We start from the raw sequence: 26,984 nt of genomic DNA on the forward strand, positions 1-26,984 counted from the left end.
GGAAAAAAGTTAACCCTGATGATATGTGAAGCTACCCTCTTACCTATTTAGAAAATTGTACTCATCTTCATTTGTCCACCTTCCTACCTCAGCTTCATCTTGGTATCCACCGTGATATACAAGTAAGGACTACAAGGCATGAATAAAAGGCCATGAAAAGCAAAGAGCCTCCATGGCTTTTTATTGTGGTATTTTAACCTTGTCTATTCCCTGTTCTCCAGCCCTTGTAGATGCAGTGTGGTTTTTCTAGACTTTTCTACAATTCCCTGTTTTTGTCCCTTCCCACAGACTCATCTCAGAGGGATGGACAAACTCCAGTAATTCTCTCTGGGGTTATAAGAACATCCTTGCTCATTTTCTCTGATATAGTTACAGGTGTTTTCTCTTTCCCATTTCTCTGTCTCCTTCTTCCACTTCCTACTGTGTATCTCTCTTCATAAGTTCAGCTTTTTCTCTCCTGCATACACTCAGAGCAATGGGCCAGTCTTCCTGCAGGTTCATGTTTGTTTAAGGTCCATCATTTCCCCAGTACCTAGCAGACCCTCAAGGACTATTTGCTTGGTTAATACCATGCCCTCTGCCTGGAAGCTTCTTCCCTATTGGTGCTAATCTTTTGCAACCTTTGAGTGAGGCCCTTCTAAAAGGCAACCTCCATCCCTGCCTGGAGGAAATTTCACAGGCCTTTGACCACCTATTTGCATACTTGCCTTCTACTTTGCCTCAGAGTCTGTGCACACATCTTACCTCTCTGGGTAGTTTGCAACCTTCTTGAGGACAAGAAAGATTTCAAAGGCTCTGTAGTGACTCTAGATTTGAATCGTGGGTCAGTCACCTTCCTGTGTAGTTAGTTGTGTGAACTTGGGCAAGCTGGTTCACCTCTTACACCTGTTTTGTCTCCTGTAAGTGGGGGTAATATCACTAATCTCATAGGATATTTGCAAGGATGAATTTAGACATTTTTGTAAAGTGCTTAGAAGAATATTAGACACATAGAAAATACTGAGTAAATGTTAGCTATTACTATTAATATTCTCATTTCTTACATTAGTTATCTATTGCTGTTTAGCAATTATCTCAGAATTTAGAAGCTGAGAACAATTATAGACACTTTTCATCTTTCATAGTTTCTGTGGATCAAGAATTGAGAAGCGACTTAGATCTGTGGCTCTGGCTTGGGACCCCTCATAAGGCTGAGGTCTGGATGGCAGCTCGGGCTGCTGTCATTCAAAGGATTTCCTGGGGCTGGTGACCCACATCGAAGGCCTCAGTTCTACTTTTGGGCCTTTTCACAGGGCTGCTCTAGTATTCTAATGACAGGGACGCTGGCTTCCACTATAGTGAGGCAGAAGCCACAGCACTTTCCATGGCCTGGCTTCAGAAGTCCACTATACTTTATTGGTCACCCCAGCCAACTCTGTAGGAGACTACAGGAGGGCATGAATCCCAGGAGGCAAGGATCACTGGGGGCGATGGTGGAAGCTGGCTGTCACATTTGTATTCTGTTTTCCTCCAATGGAACTAGTGTCAGTAGGAGGCCCTAGCAATCACAGAGACTGGGATGCACGTTGGCAAGAGGAGAATTCCAAGGAAGAAGGAAGAAATGAACCAAAGGAAGTAATGCTTCGGCCTCATGTCTTGCCTCTTCTGCCCTTGCACTCTCAATTTAGGGCAGACTGAATTTCCTGTGACTCTTCAGAAACCATCTAGTTCTTTCTCGTTTCAAAGCCTGTGCACCTATGGCTTTTCTGTTTTCAAGCTTCTCCTCTCCACTTCCCTTGGCTACCTTCCTCTCACAATTCAGGTCTCAGCTTAAACACTAGTTCCTCCTGGGATACTTTCCCTGATTCCCTTAGTCTGTCACTGTTTTGTGTACTTTGTCTCGTATCATAGACTTTCTCCAACATTTCGGAGTCAAGGCATCTCCAAGTGAGGGGAACAGCTGATGAAAAAGGGGCAAGGCAAGATGGAAGAAATTAGCATGGTATGTTCTCTAACCAAGAAAACTTTCTGTGATAATGGGATTTTCTTTTATTTTTTTAAAAGATTTATTTATTTATTTATTTGAGAGAGAGAGGGAGAGAAAAAGAGAGAGAGAGAGCACACCCAAGCATGCACAGGGGGAGGGGCAGAGGGAGAGGGAGAGAATCTCAAGCAGACTCCCTGCTGAGCGCAGAGCCCTACCACCCAGGACTCGATCTCACCACCCTGAGATCTTGCCCTGAGTCAAAATCAAGACTCAGCCGCTTAACTGACTGAGCCACCGGGGCACCTTGATCATGGGATTTTCTTGATCTGTGCTGGACAATACAGAAACCATTAGTCACATGTGTCTATTGAGCTCTTGAAATGTGGCTAGTGTGATTGAGAAATGAAATATGTTGAAAAACTCAAGAACTGAGTTTTAAATTTTTAAAAAATTTAATTAAAATTTAAATACCCACATATGGCTAGTAGTAACTATATGGTCTCACACAGGTCTTACAAAAAAGAGACCCGCCTAGACAGAGGACAGGGTGGCAGAGAGAAGGGGGGTTAGGCTTTGCTATCCAGAGAATAGGCCCTTTTAGACTAGAAGGGACCACGATAAAATAAATGCAGTGCACGGTAAGGGTGTATATTTGATGATGCCACCCTCATACATCCCTCTGCAAGGCTATTTAACTGGATGCTCTGAACAATGAAAGGGTCTAAAGACACTAGGGACTGGTTCTCTGATTGCAAAATGAGAAGTATTTTGGGTTTGGGGGAGCTTTTGCCTACATCTGCCACCCAGGGTCAGGGGCAGGGTCAGAGCCACTTATCTTTAAGAGGGTCGGCAGTTGGGAGCACTGTGTCCAAATTCACATCTTCTAACACAAGTCAAAAATAGCCTTCTTTCCTCCCGCCCTTCTTCCTTCTTCTCCTTCCTCCCTTTCATGGCTTTGTGCTAGCCTTTCAGAAGACAAGGTGGAACAGTTCAGTATCTTTTCCCTGAAAAGCTCAGAGACAAGAGAAGATAATAAAAATGAACACACTGGCCGGGAGCCAGATGTTCTGGGTTCTGGTGTCGTTTTGCCAGACTAGCTTTCTACACCTCAGCTTTCCCATTTGTGAAACGTCAGGGTTGGAGAGGACTTCTGAGGTCCCGCCCTAACTCCCTGGGTGCTTATGTAAGGCAATCCAAATCATGATGACAATAAATAAATAAAATCTTTAAGAAAAAAAAGAAACAAAAACCAACAGCAGCCACGTTAACCCGGGGCTTACAAGTTTTAGGCACCGTGCTAAATGCTTCATAGTCACCATTTCACTCAAGCCTCAGGGGTGTTTTACAAACCCTCATTTTGTAGGTGAAGAAACTGAGGTTCTGTCAGTTTAAATAACCAGTCCAGGGTCACACAGGAATAGTCGAATTGGGCTTTGAATCCAGATGGTTGCAATCCCTAAATTTTTAATCTCTTTTTTGTATGTATCGCTTCTCTTCAAGGTAGGTCAATGATGAATTCAGGCAGGGAGGCATTTTTGGTAGGATTATTAATAACACTTTTTTTTATGCGTACTCTGATGGCTGTGTGTACACACTTAATTCTCCCAGCAACTGTACAGGGTGGTCGACACTAGTGCCCTCATCGCACGGACCGGGAAAGTAAGGCTCAGAGAGGCTCAGGAAATTGCTCAACATCACACAGCTAGCAAACGGCACGGACTCAAATCGACGGAGTGGGTCTGCAGCCCCGGGCCGCGACCATTCCTCCTGGAGTACAGCGCAGGCAAGCCAGGGTCCACCACCACCGGGAAGGCGGAGCGGCGGGTGCCTGCCGGGTCTCGGGCCCTGCCCAGGGGGCACGCCTCCGCCGCGCACGCGCTCTCGGGCTCCGGGTCGGGGCGCGCGGCGGGCGCGAGGACGGCGGCGGGGAGCGTGCGCGCGGTGACGTGCCGGGCGCCATGTTGGAGGGCTGGTGGTAGCGGCTCGGGGAGGTGCTCGCTCTCTCGGTCTCGCTCTCTCGCTCGCTTCCCCCGGCTCCCTTCGGTGCCCCCCCCCGGTCGCCTGCGTGCCGGAGTGTGTGCGAGGGAGGGGGAGGGCGTCGGGGGGGTGGGGGGAGGCGTTCCGGTCCCCGGGAGACCCGCGGAGGGAGGCGGAGGCTGCGAGGGACTCCGGGAAGCCATGGACGTCGAGAGGCTGCAGGAGGCGCTGAAAGGTGGGAGTAGCTGCCCCCTCTCCCTTCCTCCTCACCCTCCGTGGTTCCCTCTCCTCTCTTTCTGGGCAGGGGGCTCCGAGGGGCCGGGCCGGGCTGGAGCGGGGGGGGGGGGGCGCTTCCCCGGCTCCCATCCCCCTCCCACCTCCCCAGGGGCGGGGAGCCCTGTGGGCAGCTCCCTCCCGCCCCGCTCTGGGCTTTGTGTCGGCCGCCGGCGTCTGGGCTGGGGGAGGGGAGCCGGGGAAGCTCTGGTAGTGGCCCCAGTCTCTCGCCCACCCCTCCGGGGAGAGGTCGTGGGCCCGCAGCCCCCTTACGGGTAGGCTCCGTTTTCCGTCAGGCCCCCGCACGCCAGGCGTCGGGGTGAGAGAAAAAGTAGGTTTGGGGTGGCGGGGGCGGGGGGGAAGAGGGCGGCTGAGCAACTTTAAAGTGTCTCAGGAAGTCTTTTACAGAGCTTCTGAAGTCATTCCTCCACGCGCCCTAATTCTCAGGTGGTCGCCTTCCACGCAACAGGCTTGAGAACGGTGGTTCTCAAACTTAGAATAGCGTGTGATTTCAGCGTTTTCACAATTATGCATTGACATCCAAAATCATTTGGAAACGGCTGCATGAGGTAGCTGCAGTTTCTTAAGACGCACATTTATGAACTTTACCTAGATAAACAATTTATGGGGGTTGGGGCCTGGGATTTGTATTTTAACTGGTGTCCCCGATAAATCTGGTGTTGGTGTTCCCCCGGACCACACTTTGAGAAACACTGCATGGATGCTTTGTGGAGAAGTTGAGTGCCCCCTTTAGGAGGATTCTTGTTACAACGTGAAGAAACCAATGTTGGAAGAAGAACTTCGAGTCGGAGGTGGATATTTGGTTGAGAGGCAGATTTTTTTTTTTTTTTTAAACTGCTTCTTAATATTTGAGGAAGGACTGGGAGAAAAGTTTGTTTTTACAGTGCACTGGAAATGGTTGATGGACTTTGAAAATACTGATAATTTTTCTTTCTTCCCTTATTTAGATTTTGAGAAGAGGGGAAAAAAGGAAGTTTGTCCTGTCCTGGATCAGTTTCTTTGTCATGTAGCCAAGACTGGAGAGACCATGTGAGTTGAAAACATGTATTCGTTCTTAGGGTCCATTCAGAATTGCTTAGGAGAGGGAAAAAAGTGTATTTCAGAAGAATTCAATAATCTTTGTACAGCTGTACAAGCTCCGCTTATTTAAAGCATTTACTAAGCCCGGATGTTTTACTTTCCTTATGCATACTCTGTAATGAGTTCTAAAATTTTGTTAAAATTTTCTTTATATTTATGCTTTTGTAGATTTAGAATTTACTAGTCTGAAGAGCTAGAGAAAAGAATGCCTATCCTGTCATGACCCTTTTTGGCTCTAACAAACAGGCTTATTTCCAGAACTTTGTGGCTTTGATTCTGTCTCAGTTTTTTTTTGTTGTTGGTATTTTCTCATATTGTCCTGTATCCAACCTTTTGTTGTCATATTTATATATGTGGGTGTTTGAAGTGTCACTTCTCTTTATTCTTTTGAGGACTTAGGGTGATTATCTGACAAATTCCAGATGCTACAGTTTTGACTGTCCTGTAAACTTTCTAGGATAGCTAACTTGTTACATATGCTCAGCATTTTATTAGGCTTGTTCCCAAATGTTTTGAATCTGAAACTTATACTATGAAGTTAGGACTGTTTTCATAAGTACCATTCCAGTTCATTGTGTGTGTAGGTTGTGTTGCAGGAGTGTTTTTGCCATCACTAAGTTAATTTGTAGAAAGCAGTGCAGATTTGGTGACTTCCTTGTACTCTTTTTTTTGTAGAGGGTGGGGAGTAGGAAGGAGAAAGGTTTCTTTGGGCGCAGTGTTACTAAATGAGCTTTCTTTTGGCTCCCCTAGGTCTTGTCTATTTTTAAAATTCTTTTTGAGGCCTGCTATGAGTGTAAGCTTCAGCAAGGGATGTATATTTTCTTGGGCTTTATTAGCAGATGTTCATTTCTCACCAGATTCGCTTGTGGTTGTAATATATGTAGCCTTCTAATAACTAGCCTAATTTTAGAAAGGAAAAAAGACCCTCTGATTTAGTAGTCATGTAGATAAGCTGAGTCTCCATAGTGCTTTATTAAAATTACCAGTCAGCTTAAGAATGTGTCTGTGAAGTGGTCAATCTTACATTTTTATTCCACTTAAAAAGTGGAACCCTTTAGAAAAAAAAATTATATTTGCCTCTGAATTATTGTCTCTCTTAGAACATCTTGATTTTAAAAATTGATGCAACATAACTGGTACTTATGTAGATAAGCTTAAAAATGACTAGTTGCCAGCTTTCAGAAATAAATTAATCCCTAACTCAGAAATTCTTAGGTTGCCTCTATTTCTTTCAAATTGTTAGTTGGTCCAGACTTATCCCCCTACAATATCAAAAGGAGAAGCTTTTATTTTCAGAGTTTTGATACACAAGATTATATCAAACTATTTGGAGATAAATACTTAAAACCTCTTCTCCTTATCAGGTCTGTACAAACTGTCTTCTCTTTTGATAAACTACATTGGCTGTAAATAGTTGAAAACTTCTGAAAGAAAACTTAATATCCTGTCAGACTGGATCACCATGAGGCTAGGGAATTTTAACCTGATTTTTGTGGACGATTATTTTGTGTTGATAGAGGACTTAAACAAGGTCCACCTCCTTACTCACCCCCCCATTTTTGTTTTGTTTTGTTTTGTTTTTAACATTTACTAATAATATTTTGTATTAAAATGGTGGTGTTAGATACAGAGTTTGGAAAGTATTTTTAAATTTATCATTAAAGCAGCTGGTGTTTACACATTTAGCTTTAATCTTTTTGTTTTTAATCAACATGAGCATGCCTTTTGATTCTGAAATTTGCAAGTTTCTGTCATCCATTTTATGGTTAAACTGAGCTTTGTCTAACTTCTAAGATTTAACAAGAAAATGTAAAGAACAGATCAGATCTCTTTGGTGTTTTAGGATGGATAGGTTGCTAGAGATAAGAATTCCATAGTTTTTATTTTCATTGATACATTATAGCAAGAAATCATTAACAGAAGAGATATGTGGACTTTGTTTATGGATAAAAATCAGTGACAGCCTAAGCTATTTATTTTTCATTAAAAAAGCCCAATTTGACACTTGTGTTTTTAGCTTCAGAGAGATTTTAAAATTATAATGTAGGTTTTTACTGAGCAGGAGGTTGTAGGAAAATTTAAAGAGTACTAGAGCAGTTTTCCTTTTTGGTCTTTTAAAAAATTACCTTTACACATCTAATGTAGGAAGTTGGGAAAGATGCCAAAACATGGCATACTAAACTGTAATGAAGACAGAGATTATCTATCTAAAACATTCCCCAAATTTGTTGGTTTTGGCTACTTCAAAAAATTAATTTTATGTTGAAAAGGTTACTTTGTCCTGAAAATGGGACATTTCCTTAAAGGACACTTTACCGAAGGTCACAGTTTGTAACTGAATGCCAAGTATATATTATGAGCTGAATAAACAGAAGGGTATGTGGTGGATTTCAGTTGTGGATTTAAACATTTGATAAGTTTTAGTTGCAATGACTCTTTTTGATGGTCATATTGTCCGGTGTTTGGCCTGTGGGAGCCTCTTTCATTTGATTCCAGAGTCCTTTTGACTTGACTCTTGGTAGTCTTTAATAGCATCCATAGTCTCTGGTATTAGTATATGGTCTAAGCTCATTCCTGCCCAGACCTAGAATCAGACGTTTCTCAAGCCATGTCTTTTAGTGGGAAGTGGTGTTTAAAGACTACAACCTGGAGACTAGAGATGCTTATTATAACTGAGTTGGTCATGGTTTCTAGCCTCTTCAGTGGACAGAACTAATAAAATACTAAGTGATTCATACTGATGCTTCCAATTCAAAATCAGGACTACAGTGTTTTACCTCTTCCACCCCAACAATTCTGGTTCTCAAGGACACGGGAAAAGTCTAATAATAATAATACCAACATCACCAGTGTAATTACTAAGAACATCAAAATTGTTCATACACTCTCCCAATTTGTAACCCCCATTTCAGAAAAGTAGTTCTGTCTACATCATCTGAGCATATAGCTATTATATAAGTTTCTTTTAACCATCATTTATTCTTTTATAGTAGCTCTGTATCAAATGCTCACCAGCAGTCCTTAGGTCAATATCTCTAGTCAGTTTGGTTGTCTGAAGTTCATTTTCTAGTAGAAGCTCTGAGCTTCGGCAGAGCTCATGGGGACATTTCCTGAGTTTTAATTATTATTATATATATATATATTTATATATTTTTAACAGTGTCCTTTATTCTTGGAGGTCATTTTGGAAATAAAATCTTTGGTTCTCAATTTTTGTCCTTGAGTAGCTTAAATATGTTAATTCCATTGTTTCCCCCCAACTCAGAGTTCCTGTCAAAAATCAGAAGATAATCTAATTTTCTTTATTTAAAAGCTGTGTACTCTTTTTGCCTAGATTCCCAAGGAATTTTTTTCAGTTAAGTGCAGTAATTTTTCTGGACTTTGTTTTAGTGTTGGGCATTTTGGGTCAGTATACTCAGGTACGTGGTGTGCTCTTTTAACACGTATTTTCAAATTTTTCATATCTTTTTTTTAATTCCAGGAAATAAAATTATTTGCTTTGGTTTTCTTTTTCAGGGACTCCTTGTATTGCTATGTCAGTCATCTTTGCATGTCTTCAGTATTTGTTATTTTGTCCTGAATTCTTTTTCCTTATTCCTGTTTTGTTAAAAAACATCTTTGTTGAGGTACAGTAAACTTCATTTATTGAAAATATATAGTTTGCTAAATTTTGACATCTGTACTCAAACTTTGAGCACACTCAAGATTGTGAACATATCCATTCGGTATTCCCAGAAGTTTCCTCATGCACTTTTGTAATTTTCCTTCCCTGGGTGTGCTCCTCTCCCCTCAGGCAACTAAAGATCTACTTTTCATCACTTTAATTTGCTTGTTCTAGAATTTTATATAAATGGAATCATAGAGTTTGTATTCTTTGGCTTCTTTTATTCAACATAATTGAGGTCCACGTTTGGATATCAGCAGTTCATTCCTTTTTATTTCTGAGTAGTAGTCATTATATGGATATCCTACAGGTTTTTTATACATTCACTTGTTGATGTACACTTCAATTATTTTCATTTTTTTCTGTTATCAACAAGTGGCTATGAACATTTGTGTACAAATCTTTGTATGGACATATGCATTCTTTTTTCTTGGATAAAAACCTAGGAGTGGAATGGCTGGATCATATGGTAGGTGTATGTTTAACTTGAGAAATTGCCAAACTGTTTTCTAGAGTCATTGCACCAGTTTGCATTCCCACCAGTATTAATGGGAGTTGAGTTAAGGTTCTCCACGTCCTTTTCAACATTTAGTATGGTCCTTTTTTGCTGTAGTCATTCTCTTAGGCACATATTGCAAAGTGGTTTTAATTTGTATTTCCCTAATGACTAATCATGTTGAGTATGTTTTCATGTGTTTATTTGCTATTCCTGTATCTTTGGTAAACTGGTTCTTCAAGTCTTTGTCCATTTAAAAATTGAATTGTTTTCTTACTGTTTTTTTTTTTTAGATTATTATTATTATTATTATTTTAATTTGACAGAGAGAGACACAGCGAGAGAGGGAACACAAACAGGAGGAGTGGGAGAGGGAGAAGCAGGCTTCCCGCCGAGCAGGGAGCCCGATGTGGGGCTCGATCCCAGGACCCTGAGATCATGACCTGAGCTGAAGGCATACGCTTAACCGACTGAGCCACCCAGGCGCCCCTTCTTAATGGTTTTTGAGAGTTCTTTGTATGTTACAGATGCAAGACCTTTATCTGACATAGGATTTACAAGTACTTGCTACAACTTCATGGCTTTTCTTTTTATTCTCTTGATAGTGTCTTCAAGGTGAAATTTTAAATTCTGTTTTGATTTTTAAAATTTTTTTCCTTTAAAGAACTCTTACTGTGATATCTGTTATGTTCTTTCATTCTCATGTACTAGTTTAGTCTGTTTCCTGAAGTAATTTTTTAAATTTCTAATCATTTGCCAAATTCTATTCTGAAACTCATTTTCTGACAGGTATCATTTTTCTCAATGTCTTTAGCTCATTTTGAAGTCGTATCATACAGTTTTGATCTGTTTTTGGACAAGTCTTTCTAGGTTCCTCTCATTGTCTGTAGGGATGTTTGTTCTCCTTATTCTCTTTTTTTCTTATATTTACTTTGTACTGGGTTTGACCTTCGTATTTTTCTCTTGTACATTTTTACATGAAATTAGTTTTCCTGACCTTTGAGGAGGAAATATAGTTCAGAGTAGCTTTCCTAATTTCACAGAGCTTTCTCATTGTTTTGTAAAGTGTTTAAGAACATGGAGTTTGCTTTCTGAAATTTCCAGGTTCTCTTTTCCACTCCTACTCTTATTTGGACCCTGTCTTTCCCTCATCTTTATTGTCCTCTTCTCCACATGCTGGGTCATCTCTGGATGGGAGCCCTGGTGGGTCACCTTCAGGATCACATTGGAGCAAGACTGCTGCTCTCTTTCAGCTTTCACTGTGGGTCCCTTTTGTTCACTCACTAGTGGAGTGGGCAAAACCCATTCAGTTCCAGCTGCTGGTCTCAGATTGACCTGTCATGATTTCTGGTGAATGCTGGTTGACAGTTTTGTGGTTCTCCTATTCCTAGGCCCTTCAGGTGCACCAGGACTTCTCTCTACTTTCTCTAGTTCAGAACCTGATAAGGTACAGGTCATGTGACTGTCATTTTTTCTGAACCTTTTATTCTTTGGGGTTTGTGAGGTTCGCTACCTTCTCAGCTAGTTTTTGTGTTGTTTTGTTTTTTCAGGTAGTTTTATTGTAAATGTTTTTTGTTCATTAGTTTTTGGTTTTGCTGTCTAGTTATGTCTGATAAGGGGTTTTGGAGAGATAAAAACTACAGTACCACTGTCAACCTCTCATAATTACACTTATGAAAACTTACTAGTTTCCTCACCTATAAAATAGAAATAATAGTATCTCATAGCATAAGTACTTAATACATGGAAAACTTAGCACATTGATTGGTAAACAGAGTAAATGCTCAATAAATAGTAGTTACTGTGTTGACTGTGCTTATATTGAGTCTGCTTTGTCCCCACCCCCCTACCCGCCCCCTGCAGTTTCAAGTTCTTTGTGTTGAGCAATTTTGACATAACAGCAAGAAAATAAAATTTAGGTTACTTAAAAGTAGTTATCAACAGCTGAGACCTCATTATTGTAAATAAAATCTCCTTAAGTGAGTGAGGATGTTAAATCCTTCAGTGGGTTTCTTGAGGGAATTTTGTTTTGTCAACATAGTATTTACTGAACATTGTTTCTAAAATGTCAGTCTCCCAGGACACCTGGGCGGTGCAGTCGCAGTCTGTTGAGCAGCCAACTCCTGGTTTCTGCTCAGGTCATGATCTGAGTTGGGGCTCTGCTTGGGATTCTCTCCCTCTACCCCTCCTGCTCATGTGTGCGCACTGTCACTCTCCCCAAAATAAACCTTAAAAAAAAAAAATGTCAGTCTCCTATACTGTCTTCATAATATTTGCCACATCCTTGTAACACCTATATAATTATTTAATACTCTTCTCTAGTTTGGCTTTTTTTAGATTTTTTTCAATATAGGAAAATATTATAGAAGTTAAGCCTTTGTTTTACTCCTTCACAGAAATATAATCACTATGTTAATTTTTTTCCCCTTGTGAGAAAGAAGATTTGAAACCACTGGTTTGTTGCATTAGACTTTAAAACCTATAAATACTAAAATATATACTTAATATGAATTTTCCATGTGTCACCTAAAATCCTGTCATGTACCACCATCACAGTGGTACACAGAGAAAGCACAGTAGATTTTCATTAAATATTAGTTAAGTGGATGCCCTTTTGTTTCAAATATTCCAATAACTGCAGTGATTAAGGTATGAACATGAAGAAAATCGTAGTCATTTTCATTTGTTTTGTCACATCATGCTATAAACCTGACGTGTCATGTATACTGCAGAAAATCTGTTGACGCATGCCAACTTTGTTTTCTGAGTAGAGTTAATTTCAAATTTTAAATCTCTTTGATGTGCAGGTGAGCTCATATTTTCCATGTGCAGTCCAGATTTTTACTAGTAGTTGGCTAGTCCCATAATTTCATGAGAGTTAGCATGTGGTAATATTCTTGGAAGGAGCATGGCTTGAATTCTGAATTTAGCTTGGCGACTTCTCTGTGTGAATTTGGGCACATTATTTGTCAGCTCGTTTCCTCACTTGAAAAATGGGGTTTCTACCGTATAGTTGCCTCAGCTCTTGTGAGGATGTAGCTGTAAATATTAAAATTTGGAGTAAAAATTAGAATTGTCTGTATATTGGGCCTAAAGAGTGAATTTGGTTTAAGAAACAAGTCTGAGGTATACTTTATCTTTTGGAAAGAGCTCTGGTTTGAGTCAAGAGAACGTAAGACCTGGGTTTGAATTCCTACTTCTACCACTTACTCTGTGACCAAGGCTGAGTTCTCTGTGCTTTAATTTCCTCATTTATACATCTGAAGTGCTTAATACAGTGACTGGGACACACTGACAACCCCGTCTCATCCCCCTCCCCCCCGCCCCAATGGAAGCTGCTATAACTATTTTATTTCCCATTATTTAAATCACTTAAATTACTCTGGGCCACAGTTTGCTCAGATACTAAATGAGGGGCTTGTAATAAATGATCTCCAAGGTTCCTCCCAGCTTGAAAAACTTATAGGAGTCTGTGTTGTGGCAGTAGTTACCTGGGGGTGGTATTGCAGCAATAGGGATTAAGAGTGGAGAATGGGGCACAGTGATAGTGGTTGATGTTAAAATGTCTGCAGATGGTGAAAGATGTTAACTGTTGGGAGTATGTTGCAGAGGTGAATGGTTTGGAGACCAAAAAAGAAAGAAAAAATGGAGAATCAGTTGTGTATACTTGGATGAGAAAGACCAGTCACTGTTACCACTTAATTCATCAGAGCCACAGTTCCACAGAATGCCATTCTTAGTGTCACCTGTATACACACCTGTGGTTTTTTATCCACATCCAGAGATCCTCTTTGTGCCTGCTGATCAGTTCATAATGCTTATGGACTATTACTGGAAGTCTGTCAGAAACTTCATGTTGCTTCAAAACATCTTATTACTAAGAAGTTAAGAATTTTATGATCCAGAATTTACTGTGCTTTCCCTCTGTTTTGTAGACTGTTGGTCTTTTACTTTAATGATATGGGAGTTTGTGAGGGAAAGTGTGTGTGTCTGTGTGTGTGTCTGCATCCTTCTGCCTGTATCTGTATTTCTGTACCAAAATCAAGTTTCAGTATCAATAGCAAACAAAACAAAACACAAAACCCTTAAATGTATTCAGTGACTAAAACAGTATAGCCAGTTGAAGAGGAGAATGTTGGCTGTTATTTCATTTAATACATATGTCTGTGAAAGCATTTTACTTTAAAAATACCCAGTGAGTCTGAGAAATATATTTTAGATCTTCATTTCTGCTAGGCCTTTAGATGTGTTTAGTTGCTCGTCTTTGCTTTCTCTGGTTTCACCCACAGCAGTCCTGTTTGTATTATCAGGCTGCCTGGGTTTGGCACTGCTTGTGTGGAATCTACCTTGTGTAATAGGCACTTCTGTAACCCAAGCTCAAAGTCCATGCCTACCAAATACATGGAATATTATTGAGAGATTACACCATTGACTGTAAAGTGAAAAATAGTTAAGCGTCAAATTAGTAATGATGTAAAATAATAGTACTAGTGCTCCCAGTGCTTTTTCAAAATGTGCCATATATGTGATAGTGTAAGTAGGGCTTTTTTGTTACCAACTACCAGTGTGACTTTGGGTTGGGGAGAAAAGCTTTATTGAGAGGCTCTATGGTACAGTGAAGATGCTCTTGGAGGTGAATTTGTCAGGGTATCTCTCTTGTCTCTGTTTATAATCTGCTTGACCCTAGCTTAGAAGACAGTCTTGGTGAAAATTCTAATTTCTTTTTTTTTTTTTTTTTTTAAAGATTTTAATTATTTGTCAGAGACACAGCGAGAGAGGGAACACAAGCGGGGGAGTGGGAGAGGGAGAAGCAGGCTTCCTGCTGAGCAGGGAGCCTGATGTGGAGCTCAATCCCAGGACCCCGGGATCACGACCTGAGCCGAAGGCAGATGCTTAATGACTGAGCCACCCAGGCGCCCCGAAAATTCTAGTTTCATATAATCTATGTGAATGACCATGATGGAACAGTTTAGTTACCTAAGCCTTCTTTTCTTCAGCTCCCCAGCTGAAAATGTGAACAACACTTCACAGAGTTTTTTGAAATAGCAGGTATTCAGTAAATCTTAGATTCCTTATTTTGTTTGTAGACTGATATGAAAATAAAAATTAGTAGTACTAAAAATAACATTTATTTAATACCAGTTTTGATACTTAAAAGGTTTGCAGCTTACTGAAGTTCTAAGAATGAAAACATTGACCAGTTACAGTGATCTCTCTTCAGGCCCAAGACTTTCCTAAATCTCATCAAGCTTCTTTATACTTGTGACTGAGCTAGTTATTCATTTTGCTTTCCAAAACTTTGCTTTAGCTATTTTATATTCCTTTTTTGCTATAACTAGATCTGACTTAGACTTTTTCAGACATACAGTACATTGTACTTTCTTTTCCTGTCTCCCTGTGATTTGTTTAGGCTCCTTGCGTGTTCTGCGTATCTCTTTAGTATTTTTGACCCTTCTAAAATTTTATTCTCCTAATGTTACTACTTGTTGAATGTGGTGCTTCTCAATAGTCCTTTGTAGAGTCTTAGACTGATTTTTAAAATTGTGAACCTGAAATTGGAATTTATCTTTAAGGGACTAGAATTTTCACATAGGACTTGTGTTTTGGGTTAAAGTGTTTTTTCTTCCAAAAGGCAAACTTAGTACACATTTATTTTGTGCCAGACACTGTCAAATGTTTCATATGTGTATCTTAATTTGATCTTTACAACTACTTTCTGAAGTAGGTATCTCTGCTTTTTAAAAGCGCATGCTGAGATTTACAGAACTTAAAAAGTCTTAAGATAGTGCATCTGGTGAGTGACAGAATTGGATTTTAAACTCAGGCATTCTGACTTTACATCCTCTCATAACCTGTACTTTTATACCCGTTGTCCCTTGTTGTCTTCTCACATCTTTCCTCTTTACTGAAGCACTCTGAGAATTCTTTTAAAACCTTTACAATTTGAAATTACGCTTTTGACCAGGAATGTGTTACTAGTTATTTCTAAGATTTTCTTGCTGTTTATCTAATCCTGACCTTATGTACCTGTCCAGCTTTCCTTTCCTTGTGGCGTACCATGATACGACCTAAGCACTGACACGTCACATAGTTTCCTGGGGATTGTGGCAAGTATGGGGAGGTTGAGTGTGGTAATTTGTGATTTAAGAAAAAATGTGTCAGGAGATACTTTACTGGAAGAGTCAGTAAGGTAAATTGCTTGATATACCCTTAACATTTGTGATTTAGACTATTTTCCAGGAACCTCAAAGGCTGAAAATTTTAGTAATTATAATTTTGCAGAGGTGTAAATTTGAAGCATATAGGTGATAAGACTGATGTATATTTTAGTTGGAAGTATGAGCCTAGCTTTCTATTTAATATATGCGTTTTTGGATTTGTTATTCTTAATCAACCAAAAATCTTACCCTCTCAATATTGGGAGGTAGCTGGTAATGTTTCCATTTACAGGTGATGAAACTGGAGAAAAATATGCTATAGAAGGATTTGAAATTTGAGAGGTATAAGCTATTATGAGTACACTTGTAATTTTTGCACTATTGTATATCTCTAAGAGAGGGTGAGATAGCTTGTTAGCTGACGAAATATTTCTATTCAGAATTGTTTGTACTAAAGTGAATATGATATTTTTCCAGATTATTTTATTCTGGTCTTATTTTAGGGATATCGTCCATGGTGACTGCAGGGTGATTTATGAGGTTATGGCTATTTTGTCTTAAAGTAGTTCTTTATCTGGAGACAGGTCCACCTTTTCTAGGGACTTCGCACAGCAGAGTATTTCTGCAGTGAGTAATCTTGAATGTGGGTAGAATGTGGCCTAGTTTTTCCTCAGTAAGTACTGTTAGTAAATTCAGGGTTTTCCTGTTCATAAGCTCTTATAAGACAAGTAGTCTTTCTCTCCTTCCTGTATAGATATTGATAGCTCTCTAGTCTTGCCCTGTTTATTTTAGAAGGTTCATGGGGATACTTGTCACTTAACCCAGTTTTCTTGTAAATATTGTCTGGCATTTGATTTTGCTATCTTAGTTGCTGTAGGATATGACAAATCAGTGCCATAGTCAGGATGTGGTCACTTTAAAAATTATTTTCTGACAAAATATTTGGTGAGTGAACAGGTGGTAAATTTTAAATACTTGTCTTAAAACTTTCAGTCTTAAATACTTGAAGTATCTTGAATATAGAGACTACCATACATATATTTTTTGTTTACATCCCTATTTTGGTTAAGGAGAAATTTGGGGAGAATAACTGCATATTGAGTTTAATGGGTCACATGAGTTAAATAAATATTGTGCCCATTCTGTGAAAAAACTCATGTACAAAGATTATGGAAATCAGTACTGCTTAGATAAGCTTGTCTCATTAAAAATTTTTTTATTACATTAGTACTAACAAAAAAAACTATGCTTTTAACCTGTTTCTTATGTATTAACAGAATTTTTCTATGTATATATAAATGTATATGTGTTAATTCTTTTTAAAAAACAAATAGTATCAAGATTCTGCAGGTTGCCTTGTTACCTGCTGTATTTGGATATCTTATCAAAACACAAAAATTTGCCTCATTGTTTTTATGGGTTGCATTGTTAGGGGTTTATTGTAACTTACTTAACCTGTCCTTTGATGGTTCTTTAGGTTGTTTACAGTTAAAAAAAACAATTCAAAAAGTGCTTAAGTGAGCATATTTACATTGACACAGATGGAAGAATGGGATCTGTAGGTTGACGTTTATGTGCATTATTATTTTGTCAGGTATTGCCAGCTGGCCTTCTAAAAAGTTTTTCAACATATGCTTATACCAGCACTGTGTGAAAGTTATTTCTCTACCACTGTCAGCACCGAGCATTATTAGGCTTTTAAATCTGAAAATCTGATAGATGAAAAATGGTATCTCACTTTAATTTGCTTTCTTTTATTTTGTGCCTGCATCTTTCCATTTGTTTATTACCAATTATACTTTCTGTCTTCCTCATTTATGAAGTTATGATTTGTTTTTTAGGGTTTTTGCTAGATTTTTATTGATAAAAATAATAAAGTAGCCTAATGAAGTTACTTCTAAGTAACTATACTTCTGTATGTTAGGAATAATTTGAGTTTAAGACAGTCTCAAGCAGCAAGTTTTGTTTAAGAAAGATGGTCATGACTATATAGCAAAGAATAGTCGTTGTAATGATTGGATTGAATTGTTATTTCTGGCATATATCTGTCTTTTTACTCACATTCCATAGACAAGTAGTCATATTTATCAGTAAAAGGGACTTCAGATACAAAGTGTGAGCTGTGTCTTTAATTTTTATGACTGTATTTGAAATTTTGTCCTTGTAAATTTTTTCTTCGCAGTCTGTTTCTGGCCTGTTTCTTTGTAAATAGGCCAAAACAAAGCAGTTATTTTGGGGGAAAAAACTACATTTTGCTCTTTGGTTGGCTGAATACTGAGAGCACTCTGAGATTGCAGAAATGTCCTAGAATCCTGATACTCAGTCAGGAAGAATAAAAATACCACCCACAAAAATGGACTTACCTTAAGATTGTTCCTATTGTTTTAAATTTAGTTTTGAATAAATACACTCTTTTATTTAAATGTAAGTAAAATATTTAATCTTACCTATGGTGTTTATGTACACTTGTAGGACTTTGCAATAATTTATAGTAAAACTAATTGAAGATGTTTGAAATTTTGAGATGTGGGCTTTTTCTGCAAGTTTGCATTTAATTCTGTAATACTTCTTTTCACTTTCCTTTTCAAAAATTTACAGCAGTGGTTCTCAACCAGGGATGACAATGACTAGAGACATTTTTGGTGGTTACTAGTGGGGGAATGCCACTGAGAATGGGTAGTGACCAGGGATGCTATGCATTGCACAGGATAACTCCCAACAACAAAGTATTATCAGACCCAAAATGTCAGTGGTGCCAAGATTGAAAGATTCTGCTTCATAGGAAAAAGGATGCATCAAGCTTTAAAATGTGTCTCATAGGGGCGCCTGGGTGGCTCAGTCGTTACATGTCTGCCTCTGGCTCAGGTCATGATCCCGGGGTCCTGGGATCGAGCCCTGCATCGGGGCTCCCTGCTTGGCGGGAAGCCTGCTTCTCCCTCCCCCCCCCCCCCCGCTTGTGTTCCTGCTCTTGCTACCTATCAAATAAATAAATAAAATCTTAAATAAAATAATGTGTCTCATAGTTTGTTCTTTTACCTGTGAAATAAAAACAGTGATGGGTGTGATCAAGATCTTTAACCAGGTCTTCTAGTTTTACCTTTTGGAATTCTGTTGGAGCAACTTGGTAAAGTTTAATTTTGAGAAATAAATACTACTTGTGAAAGATTCATAGTCTAATTATAAGTGTTATTCTTGATTTTCAGTAAAGGTGAAAGTCTCAGATGTTTGCCTCTTTAATCAAATATTGCCTAGAAAATTCTGTTTTCTCCTTTACTCTCACGCTCAGAACACTTACGACACTACATGTGTGGGCTTTCAGGTAGTACTGTGACACCAGCTGAATTTCCTACAATTCAGTTCACTTCTGACACTGCCTGGGGTTAATATCAGATCTCATAAATTAAGGGCTTAGAAGACTGCCTATCTCCCTGTTCAGATGCCAGTCACACGTCCGGGTTGTTACCTGTAGTTTGGATCAGCAGGCTAAAAAATCAGAGGTTTCCATGACTTGCTCCTTGGGTTCCATTAATTTGTTAGAGTGGCTCACAGCACTCAGGAAAACTGTTTACTTAACTAGATTACTGGTTTATTACACTGGATATTGAAGGATACAAAATGAATAGCCAGGTGAAGAGATAACATAGGGCGAAGCCTGGCAGGATCCTGAGCATAGACGCTCTTGTCCATGTGGAGTTTGGGGTGCACCACCCTCCCAGCATGTGGATGCATTCTTGTTCATGATTCTGGAAGCTCTCTGAATCCCATAGTTTATAGATTTTTATGGAGGCTTCATCATGTAGGCATGATTGATTATTCACTCCACTTCTAGCCCCTCTCCTCTCAGTGCTGAAAGTTCCAAACTACTAATCCTCACTTGGTCTTTGTGGTTACCAGTCCCCACCCAAGAGCCCATCAAGAGTCGCCTCATTAGAACAAAAGCTGTTTCTATCACTCTGGAAATTCCAAAGGTTTTAAGAGCTCTTTGTCAGGAACGGGCCAAAGACTAAATAGGAGAACAAAAGTTTGTCCTAGCACCCCTTTTTTCAAGGCTTTTCATAAAGTAGGAGCTGAATTAAATATGTAAATGGAGAAAAAGCAAAATCTTGTCTTCATCTGTTAAAGAAGCATTCTTTCTAACTTTAGGAAGTAATAGAAATTACTGTATCCAAATCTTGAGATGTGTATGTGAGAGAGCGGGAGGGAGGAAGTTACTATGTTAGGAACCAGGGACAGATATATATAAAATTATTATTCACAAATATATCCATTAGCTAGTTTCATGGGGACGAGTGTTAATATACATAGGGGAGAGAGAAGCTTTAATTCTTCATTTCAGTAAAAGAGTACTGGCTTTGTGTGTTAATATTAGCTACTCTGCATATACTTAACCTGTAATTTCCCATGACTTCTGCTCATTGGTATCTTGGCAACTCTGTATTTCTGGGGCAAAATCACAGGCCATAACTTGGCTGATACATCAGTGGGACATTAGTGGTGGCAGTATTGACCACCACTTCCACCTCCAAAGGAGCTACCTGCCCTAGCCTCTGGAGAAGTCCCCTGCATACTAACCCTTGAAAGGGAAGGGTTAGGTACATTGAGTCTGGAAAGGGCGAGAGAAAGAAAATTAGTTATTTCTATCATCTTTCAGATTTAACTGCACATTAAAGTAAGGACTTTCTTCATTATTCATGCATTTCATAAACTGACAGGATCATGGCAGAAGTTGGAAGTACAAAGTGGAGAGGTCTACCAAATTTGCATATTTTAATGCAATTACTAATAACACTTCATTAAATATGGCACAAGTGGTAAACTGGGTAGAACACCAGGTGAACAGGTGTAGACCAGGACTGTTCTAATTAGGATGTATGGTCACTCTTCTTTGTTCCCATTGAAGTCTCCCTTGTTAACGTTACTAGTTAATATCATTCCTTCTTATACTTTTATTCTTCCGGTGAGGCAAATATTGTCTTACTCATTAAAATTCTTTCTTGATTTGGGTTCTTCTTACCTTTCCAATCTTGTCTTTTGCCACCATTTGTAATTTACCCAAATTATTTGCATTTCACTGAATATGCAGTGCTCTATTTTGCTAGTATTAAATTCTAATAGCATCTTTCTGTTGGTTGCCTCTGATGTTCTTCCTTCCTCATGGCATAACCTCCACTTGTTTTTTAAGATTGTTCAGATAGCTCTATTCACATACATAGTAATCTGCTGAAAAGCTGTCTCAGATCCCCTTTTCTTTTTTTTTTTTTTTTTTTTTAAAGATTTTATTTATTTATTTGAGACAGAGAATGAGAGAGAGAGCACATGAGAGGGGGGAGGGTCAGAGGGAGAAGCAGGCTCCCTGCCGAGCAGGGAGCCCGATGCGGGACTCGATCCAGGGACTCCAGGATCATGACCTGAGCCGAAGGCAGTCGCTTAACCAACTGAGCCACCCAGGCGCCCTCAGATCCCCTTTTCTTAATAGAAACCGCCATATTTCCGACATGCATTGGTCACGTTTTTTATTGCAGCTGTTTGCTTACTAATCTGTTTCTGCTTGTGGTTTTCCAAGTGTTGAGGGGGCTGAAATTGCCTTGCTGAGAACGTGACATAAAGTAGGAGCTGGATTAAATATGTAAATGGAGAAAAAGCAAAATCTTGTCTTCATCTGTTAAGTATTCTTTCTGACTTTAGGAAATAATAGAAATTACTGTATCCAAATCTTGAGATGTGTATGTGAGAGAGGGAGGGAGGAAGGGAGGGCGAGAGAGAGGAGCTTGATTTCTCTTCCCTTTCAGTTTCCCTGTGTCTAGATTCTATTTAGGCAAAGGTAACTTTGCCTTCCCAGATTTTCAAGCAATATAGTAACTTTACCTTCATAAATTTTCCATTTATCGTTTTCTGCTCTATGTTATGGGTATTTTAATACAACTGTGATTTCTCTACCAAGCTAGGCTCTTTAGAGGTCATAATTTGTATTTTGATCTTTATATCCTTCTGTAGTATATGTCACTGTTTCTTCAATAGTTGACCTGCTGTATTAGCTTAATAGAAAATACCGTAGATTGGATGGCTTCAACAACAGAAATTTTTTTCTCACAGTTACCGAGGCTGGATGTCTGAAATCAGGGTGCCAGCGTGTTTGGGCTTTGGTGAGGACTCTCTTAACTGGTTTGCAGGCCACCTTCTTGCTCTGTCCTCACATGGCAAGGGGAAAGGAGAGAAGGAAGGGGGCTGGGTATGAGAGAGGTGAAACAGAAACAGCAAGCAACCTCTTTTTCTGGTGTCTCATAATAAGGACATTAATTCCATCATTAGGGCCCCACCCCCATGATCTTATCTATACCTAGTTGCCTCCCAAGACCTCATCTCCAAATACTATAATTTTATGTGTTAGGGCTTCAACATAAAATTTTTGGAAGAACACATTCAGTCCATCATCACATTTGCAACTGATTTGTGCAATTAGTACATCTTTCTTTTTATATCTACTGATTAGATTCAGGTATGGATTCAGGTATGCAGATATATACTTGAAATGTTTGAATTTCATTGAGTTTTGTGAAGTAAATATTTTAGGTGTACCCTGTTTAAAGGAAAACGGGAAGGAAAAGGGGCTGGGATTTATTGAAAGTTTACTACATGATAATTCATATCATATGGTATTCTATATAAGAGATGCTGGTGTGAGATTTTGTGAATGTCGAAGTTCCTTTTGTTATCTTCTCCCATTTAGTTTTTGTGTAATTTTTGATCGTGCGTTGTTTATGTTCCTTCATTCCTTCACATCTCTTGAGATGTTATTTAAGTCAGCAGATACTTATTGAGCATATATTCTGTGCCAAGTACTGTGCTAGTTGCTAGGAATACAGTGGTGAGCAAACAACCATAGTTGCTTATAGTATTTATTATTTTAGCATTACAGTATTATATTTCATATGATATTTTGCTTACTGCTTTTATAAGCATTCACCTGTATCAAATATGTTACCTTCATTTTTAAAATTAGGGTGGGGGAAAACTTCAAGTGTAGTTCCTTTAGAGAGTAATTTTTTTTCAGTTGACCCTTAAATTAGCATATGCCATGAGCCTAAGACTAATCGGGTATAGAAGGGGTAAACCAATAATAATGATTTTTGTCATAGATTTCTGATTTCACATTTTGGGTAGGGAGAGGAAAGCTTTAATTTCAAGAGATAATAGCCTCATAATGTATGAAGTCCTATAGAGCTTGGTTAGATTAGATGGGAATAAAATTGAAACTGCTTTAAATTCCTGCTTTTCAAATTTTTTCTGCTATGTATATATATAAATTCCAGATATTTTTCAAAATTTTGACATAATCACAAATTTTATTAAAATTAAGGTTTGGAGCGCCTGGATGGTTGTCAGTTGAGTGTCTCACTCTTGATTTCAGCTCAGGTCATGATCCCAGGGGTCCTGATGTGGAGCCCTGCATCTGGAGCTGCACTTCAGGCTCAGCACTCAGCACAGTCTGTTAAGGATTCTCTTCCTCTCCCTCTGCCCCGCCCCTGTTTGCATGCTCACTCCCTCTCTTGCTCTTGCTCTCTCCCTCTCTCTCTGAAGTAACTAAATAAAATCTTAAAAAAAAAAAAAAAGTTTAACCCCAGAGTTTCTTTGTTACCCAAAAAAGACATTTTTAAATTAAAATTAAGATAAATTTTCTTCATTGGCATGTGTTTTTCCTATGTTTTAATAGCTCTGAAGTTGAATGTCTTTCAAATATCAGTAATGGTCTAGAATTTTTATTTTAAAGATTTTATTTATTTATTTGACAGAGAGAGAGCGCACAAGCAGGGGGAGTGGCAGGCAGAGGCAGAGGGAGAAGCAGGCTCCCCGCAGAGCAGGGGGAGCCTAATGTGGAACTGGATCCCAGGACTCCGGGATCATGATCTGAGCCGAAGGCAGTTGCTTAACCAGCTGAGCCACCCAGGCACCCTAGAATTCTTAAAATATTGGAGAGTCTTACAGTTGATCCTGATTTAGATTTGATGAATATTGTGCTGTTAGCTCTTTGAAGTTTTAGGAAAAGCACATATTTAAGTATTGGATGGCTAGTAGTTTGGAAGTATCATTCACATTTCTTGAAAGAAAGGCTTCTGAGTATTCAGTGTAAGATTGACTTAATTATTGGCATGTTTCAAGTCAGAAGTTTTAAGAAACATAAGTATATTGCTTTTATATTTAGTTGGTAGTCTTCAAAAGTTGTTCAGATCATTATAAGGATTTGTGGATAAAATTATATCCTTATTTGTGATTCTTAGAGATTTTTCTTTTTTAAAAATTTATAGTTGAACAGTACAAAACTTTAAGTTATAGAATCATGTTAATGGGATGAAGTTTTCTAAATGTGCTAATTTTTAAAATTACTGAATTTCTTACTGATGTTAAGAAATGTGGCTGGGTATTTAAAATGTATTTTTTATTATAATACCGATAGGTATTAGGATAGGGTACCTATGTAAAACAATTTGAACAATGCAGTTTTTATAAAAGAAAGAAGTGACAGTTTCTCCTTTTGTATGCCCTAGAATTTGCTGAAATTTTATATTCATTCAGTATAATACAAAATGAAAGTGAGAATTGAGTTAGTAGCTTTAAAAAAAAAAGCCACCAGGAAAAACTAAAACATACTTGAGCAAACCTTTGTGTTCTAAGGAATTAAATTCATATTTTTCAGGAATAGTTGGAAAAGAAATGCCAGTAGCCTTTTAAAAATACTATTTGGATCAGCTTTGCTTTCTGGTATTGTTTGAATATTTTTATTTCTCTATTAGAAAATTTCACCATCAGTAACTTAATTTTTCTTAATTTATAATTTCTCTGACTTTTAAGCAATTACCTTTTTAAGTACTTTCTATTTTTTAGGCTCCCATTAAAAAAGAACTTCGTAGATATGATTGGCTGAAGTGTACAACCTTCTTCAGACTTATAAATTCATAAATATATACATTTATAAATTTAGATCTAATTTCTGATCTAGGAAAATCAAGGTTTTTGAAGACCTTGGATATTTATATTGGAAAAAGATAAAATTCAAACTATAATCAAGGGATAAGGTGCTAATAAGAAAATAGTAAATAGTGATCTGTCGTAAAGAGATTGTCAGTGTATATAACAACATATAGGGTCTTTGACATTCTGGAGAATTACATGCAGAGAACAAAACTAAAACCCACAATCTCTGAATACTGTGGGTAGTCTGCTAGACTGAATGTTCAGATGGCTCATTTGGGAATTTTCACTTAGACTTGAATTAATTTATTAGTGTCACAGCATTTTAAACATTAAAATAGAAGAAGTGAACTTTTATGTTGTAATTTGAAAATCCAGAAGAGGCTTTTTTCTCAGCTCAGATTTCTGCTTAAAGATAGAGCATTAAATATGTAGTCCTCAAAGAATATATGACTTTTTGAAAGCATCAAATTAGAGCTTTTTTGCTTGCAAGCAGAACAGACTGATTTTGGTTCTCTTAAGCCCAAAAGAAGGTGAGAGAAGAGACAGATTTATTGGAAGGATATTGAGGTAGAACTTAGAATCACAGGTTGGGTTAAACTACCAAGCCAAGGATATGAGAATGGGGTACCTCAGGGGCTGGACGGGTAGTTGCTGGATGTTTCCTTTAGGTTCCTGCCAAAGGGGTGATTTAGTCCAGTAACTTCCAGTCTGTGTTCTCTCCATATTTCACATTTCTGGGGTGAAGTGTCCAATTGGCTGACCCTAGGATTAATCCACTTTTTGCAGGGGGAAGGGGGCAAGTAATGGACAGGGAAAGTATTGATACCTGGAGGACCATCTTTGTGTATTATATCCCTTTCTGAGAAAGTGGGAACCGTGAGCTGGGGAGCCAACCTCATTGGTATATGCTCTAACCAGCATATGTGCGTGCATATACAGTATCCCCAATTCATACAGGTAAAGTATTAAAATTGTTACCTTAAAACTGTTATGAGGTTATAACTATGACTTGCAAGAAAGAACCCCTGTTCTTTCATTGTGAGAAATTCATTGTTCTTAACCTCTCTGAATTGTTGAAATGCTTACAATTTGAAGCATAGCTTTTGCTTAAGTTCCTATCAAAGTGTTTCCATAACAAAAGACAGTTCCCTCCCGAAAGAAAAATTCTGTTGCATGATGCTTAGCTTCATGGAACCTCACAAGGGGGGAAAAAAGTCTAGAACTTAGTGATTATGGTCTGGGCAGAATATAATAGTTGCTTTAAGGGAGTGATAAAGTGCTTCAGGAGCATTAGAGTAAGAAGTTGATTTCTGAGGATTAGGGAAAGCTTCCTGAGACAGGAGGCAGTTTAGCTCAATCCAGCTAGAGGGAACAATGAGCAGTCAGGAAAAACTATCTGGATAAATCAGAGTGTCTTGCTGATACATAGAATTTTGCATTTAGAAAGATTTTACAAGTTTTGAAGGTTTGTTTGTTTTTAGTAGAGAGAGAAAGCAGAGCTTTGCCTTGGGGAACTGGTGTCTAATTTAGGTGAGCTAGGGAAATCACTTAGGAGGCTGTTATGGGAGTTTAGGATAGAGGAAATGAGAACTTGAAATAGGGCAATATTAGTGGAAATGGACATGAAGATTCTCAAACACTGGGGTTACCATTCTGTAGACATTATCAGTCATTCTCATCTTGCCCAAATTTCTTCGTAGGCTTTTCTAAATTGTTTCCTAAACTGCAGTTTACTTTTTCTGTTTCGTCTCTAATCTGTGTTATCAGCAGTAGTCCTGCTACCATGTAAATATCCTTTTATTCCCATGATTAAAATTTTTATGCACCCTCCTCCTTGCTTAAGTTAAAATTTAAAATCTTTATCATGATGTTTTAAGATGTGTATGATTGTGTCTCTGCTTCACTTGCTATTCCCCAGTTTGCTCCCCTTGTTTTTTTCTGCTTTTCTAAACTACTCAGAGTTCTATGGTGGATCATGCTCTTATGTCAGTGACTTTGCGCATACTCTACCCCTCTGCCTGGAACAGGGACCCCTCTTTTCTTTGTGCTCATCTTTTTAAGATACATACAAAAGTCTGCATGTAGGCAAATCTTAGCCCAGTAAGTACTTTATGATTTCTTCCATCATTGTATGTATAGATTTTGTTATGCTATCTTTTTTGTTTATATTGTGAATTCCCCAAAGGCAGGTAGACTCTTGTATATTTTCCTATTACAGAGTAGCTTAGAGATGCATATTTGCCCTTCCTTCCCTGCCCCCCCCCCCCCCCCGGGAATAACTAGATGACATGACTTTCTAAGAGTATGGATTCTGAAGCCAAAATGCTTAGGTTAAAATCCTCGCTCTGCCACTTATTAGTTGTGTAACCATGGGCAGGT

The 26,984-nt window shown here is 38.6% G+C and overlaps 1 protein-coding gene across 1 annotated transcript in view; it reads left to right on the top strand.

Annotated features, from left to right (window-relative positions):
* Positions 1–3,919: 3,919 nt before the first annotated feature.
* PPP4R2 (protein phosphatase 4 regulatory subunit 2) overlaps positions 3,920–26,984 on the top strand; it is a 53,624-nt gene continuing 30,559 nt past the window's right edge. Inside the window, exons 1-2 of the mRNA XM_032411770.1 lie at positions 3,920–4,178; positions 5,185–5,266. Of these exons, the coding sequence (XP_032267661.1) occupies positions 4,145–4,178; positions 5,185–5,266 (116 nt within the window). The 5' untranslated portion in view covers positions 3,920–4,144. The remainder of the gene's footprint in view (positions 4,179–5,184; positions 5,267–26,984) is intronic.

The sequence above is a fragment of the Phoca vitulina genome, unplaced genomic scaffold (genome assembly GCF_004348235.1).
Source record: "Phoca vitulina isolate PV1807 unplaced genomic scaffold, GSC_HSeal_1.0 scaffold13, whole genome shotgun sequence".
NCBI lineage: Eukaryota > Metazoa > Chordata > Mammalia > Carnivora > Phocidae > Phoca > Phoca vitulina.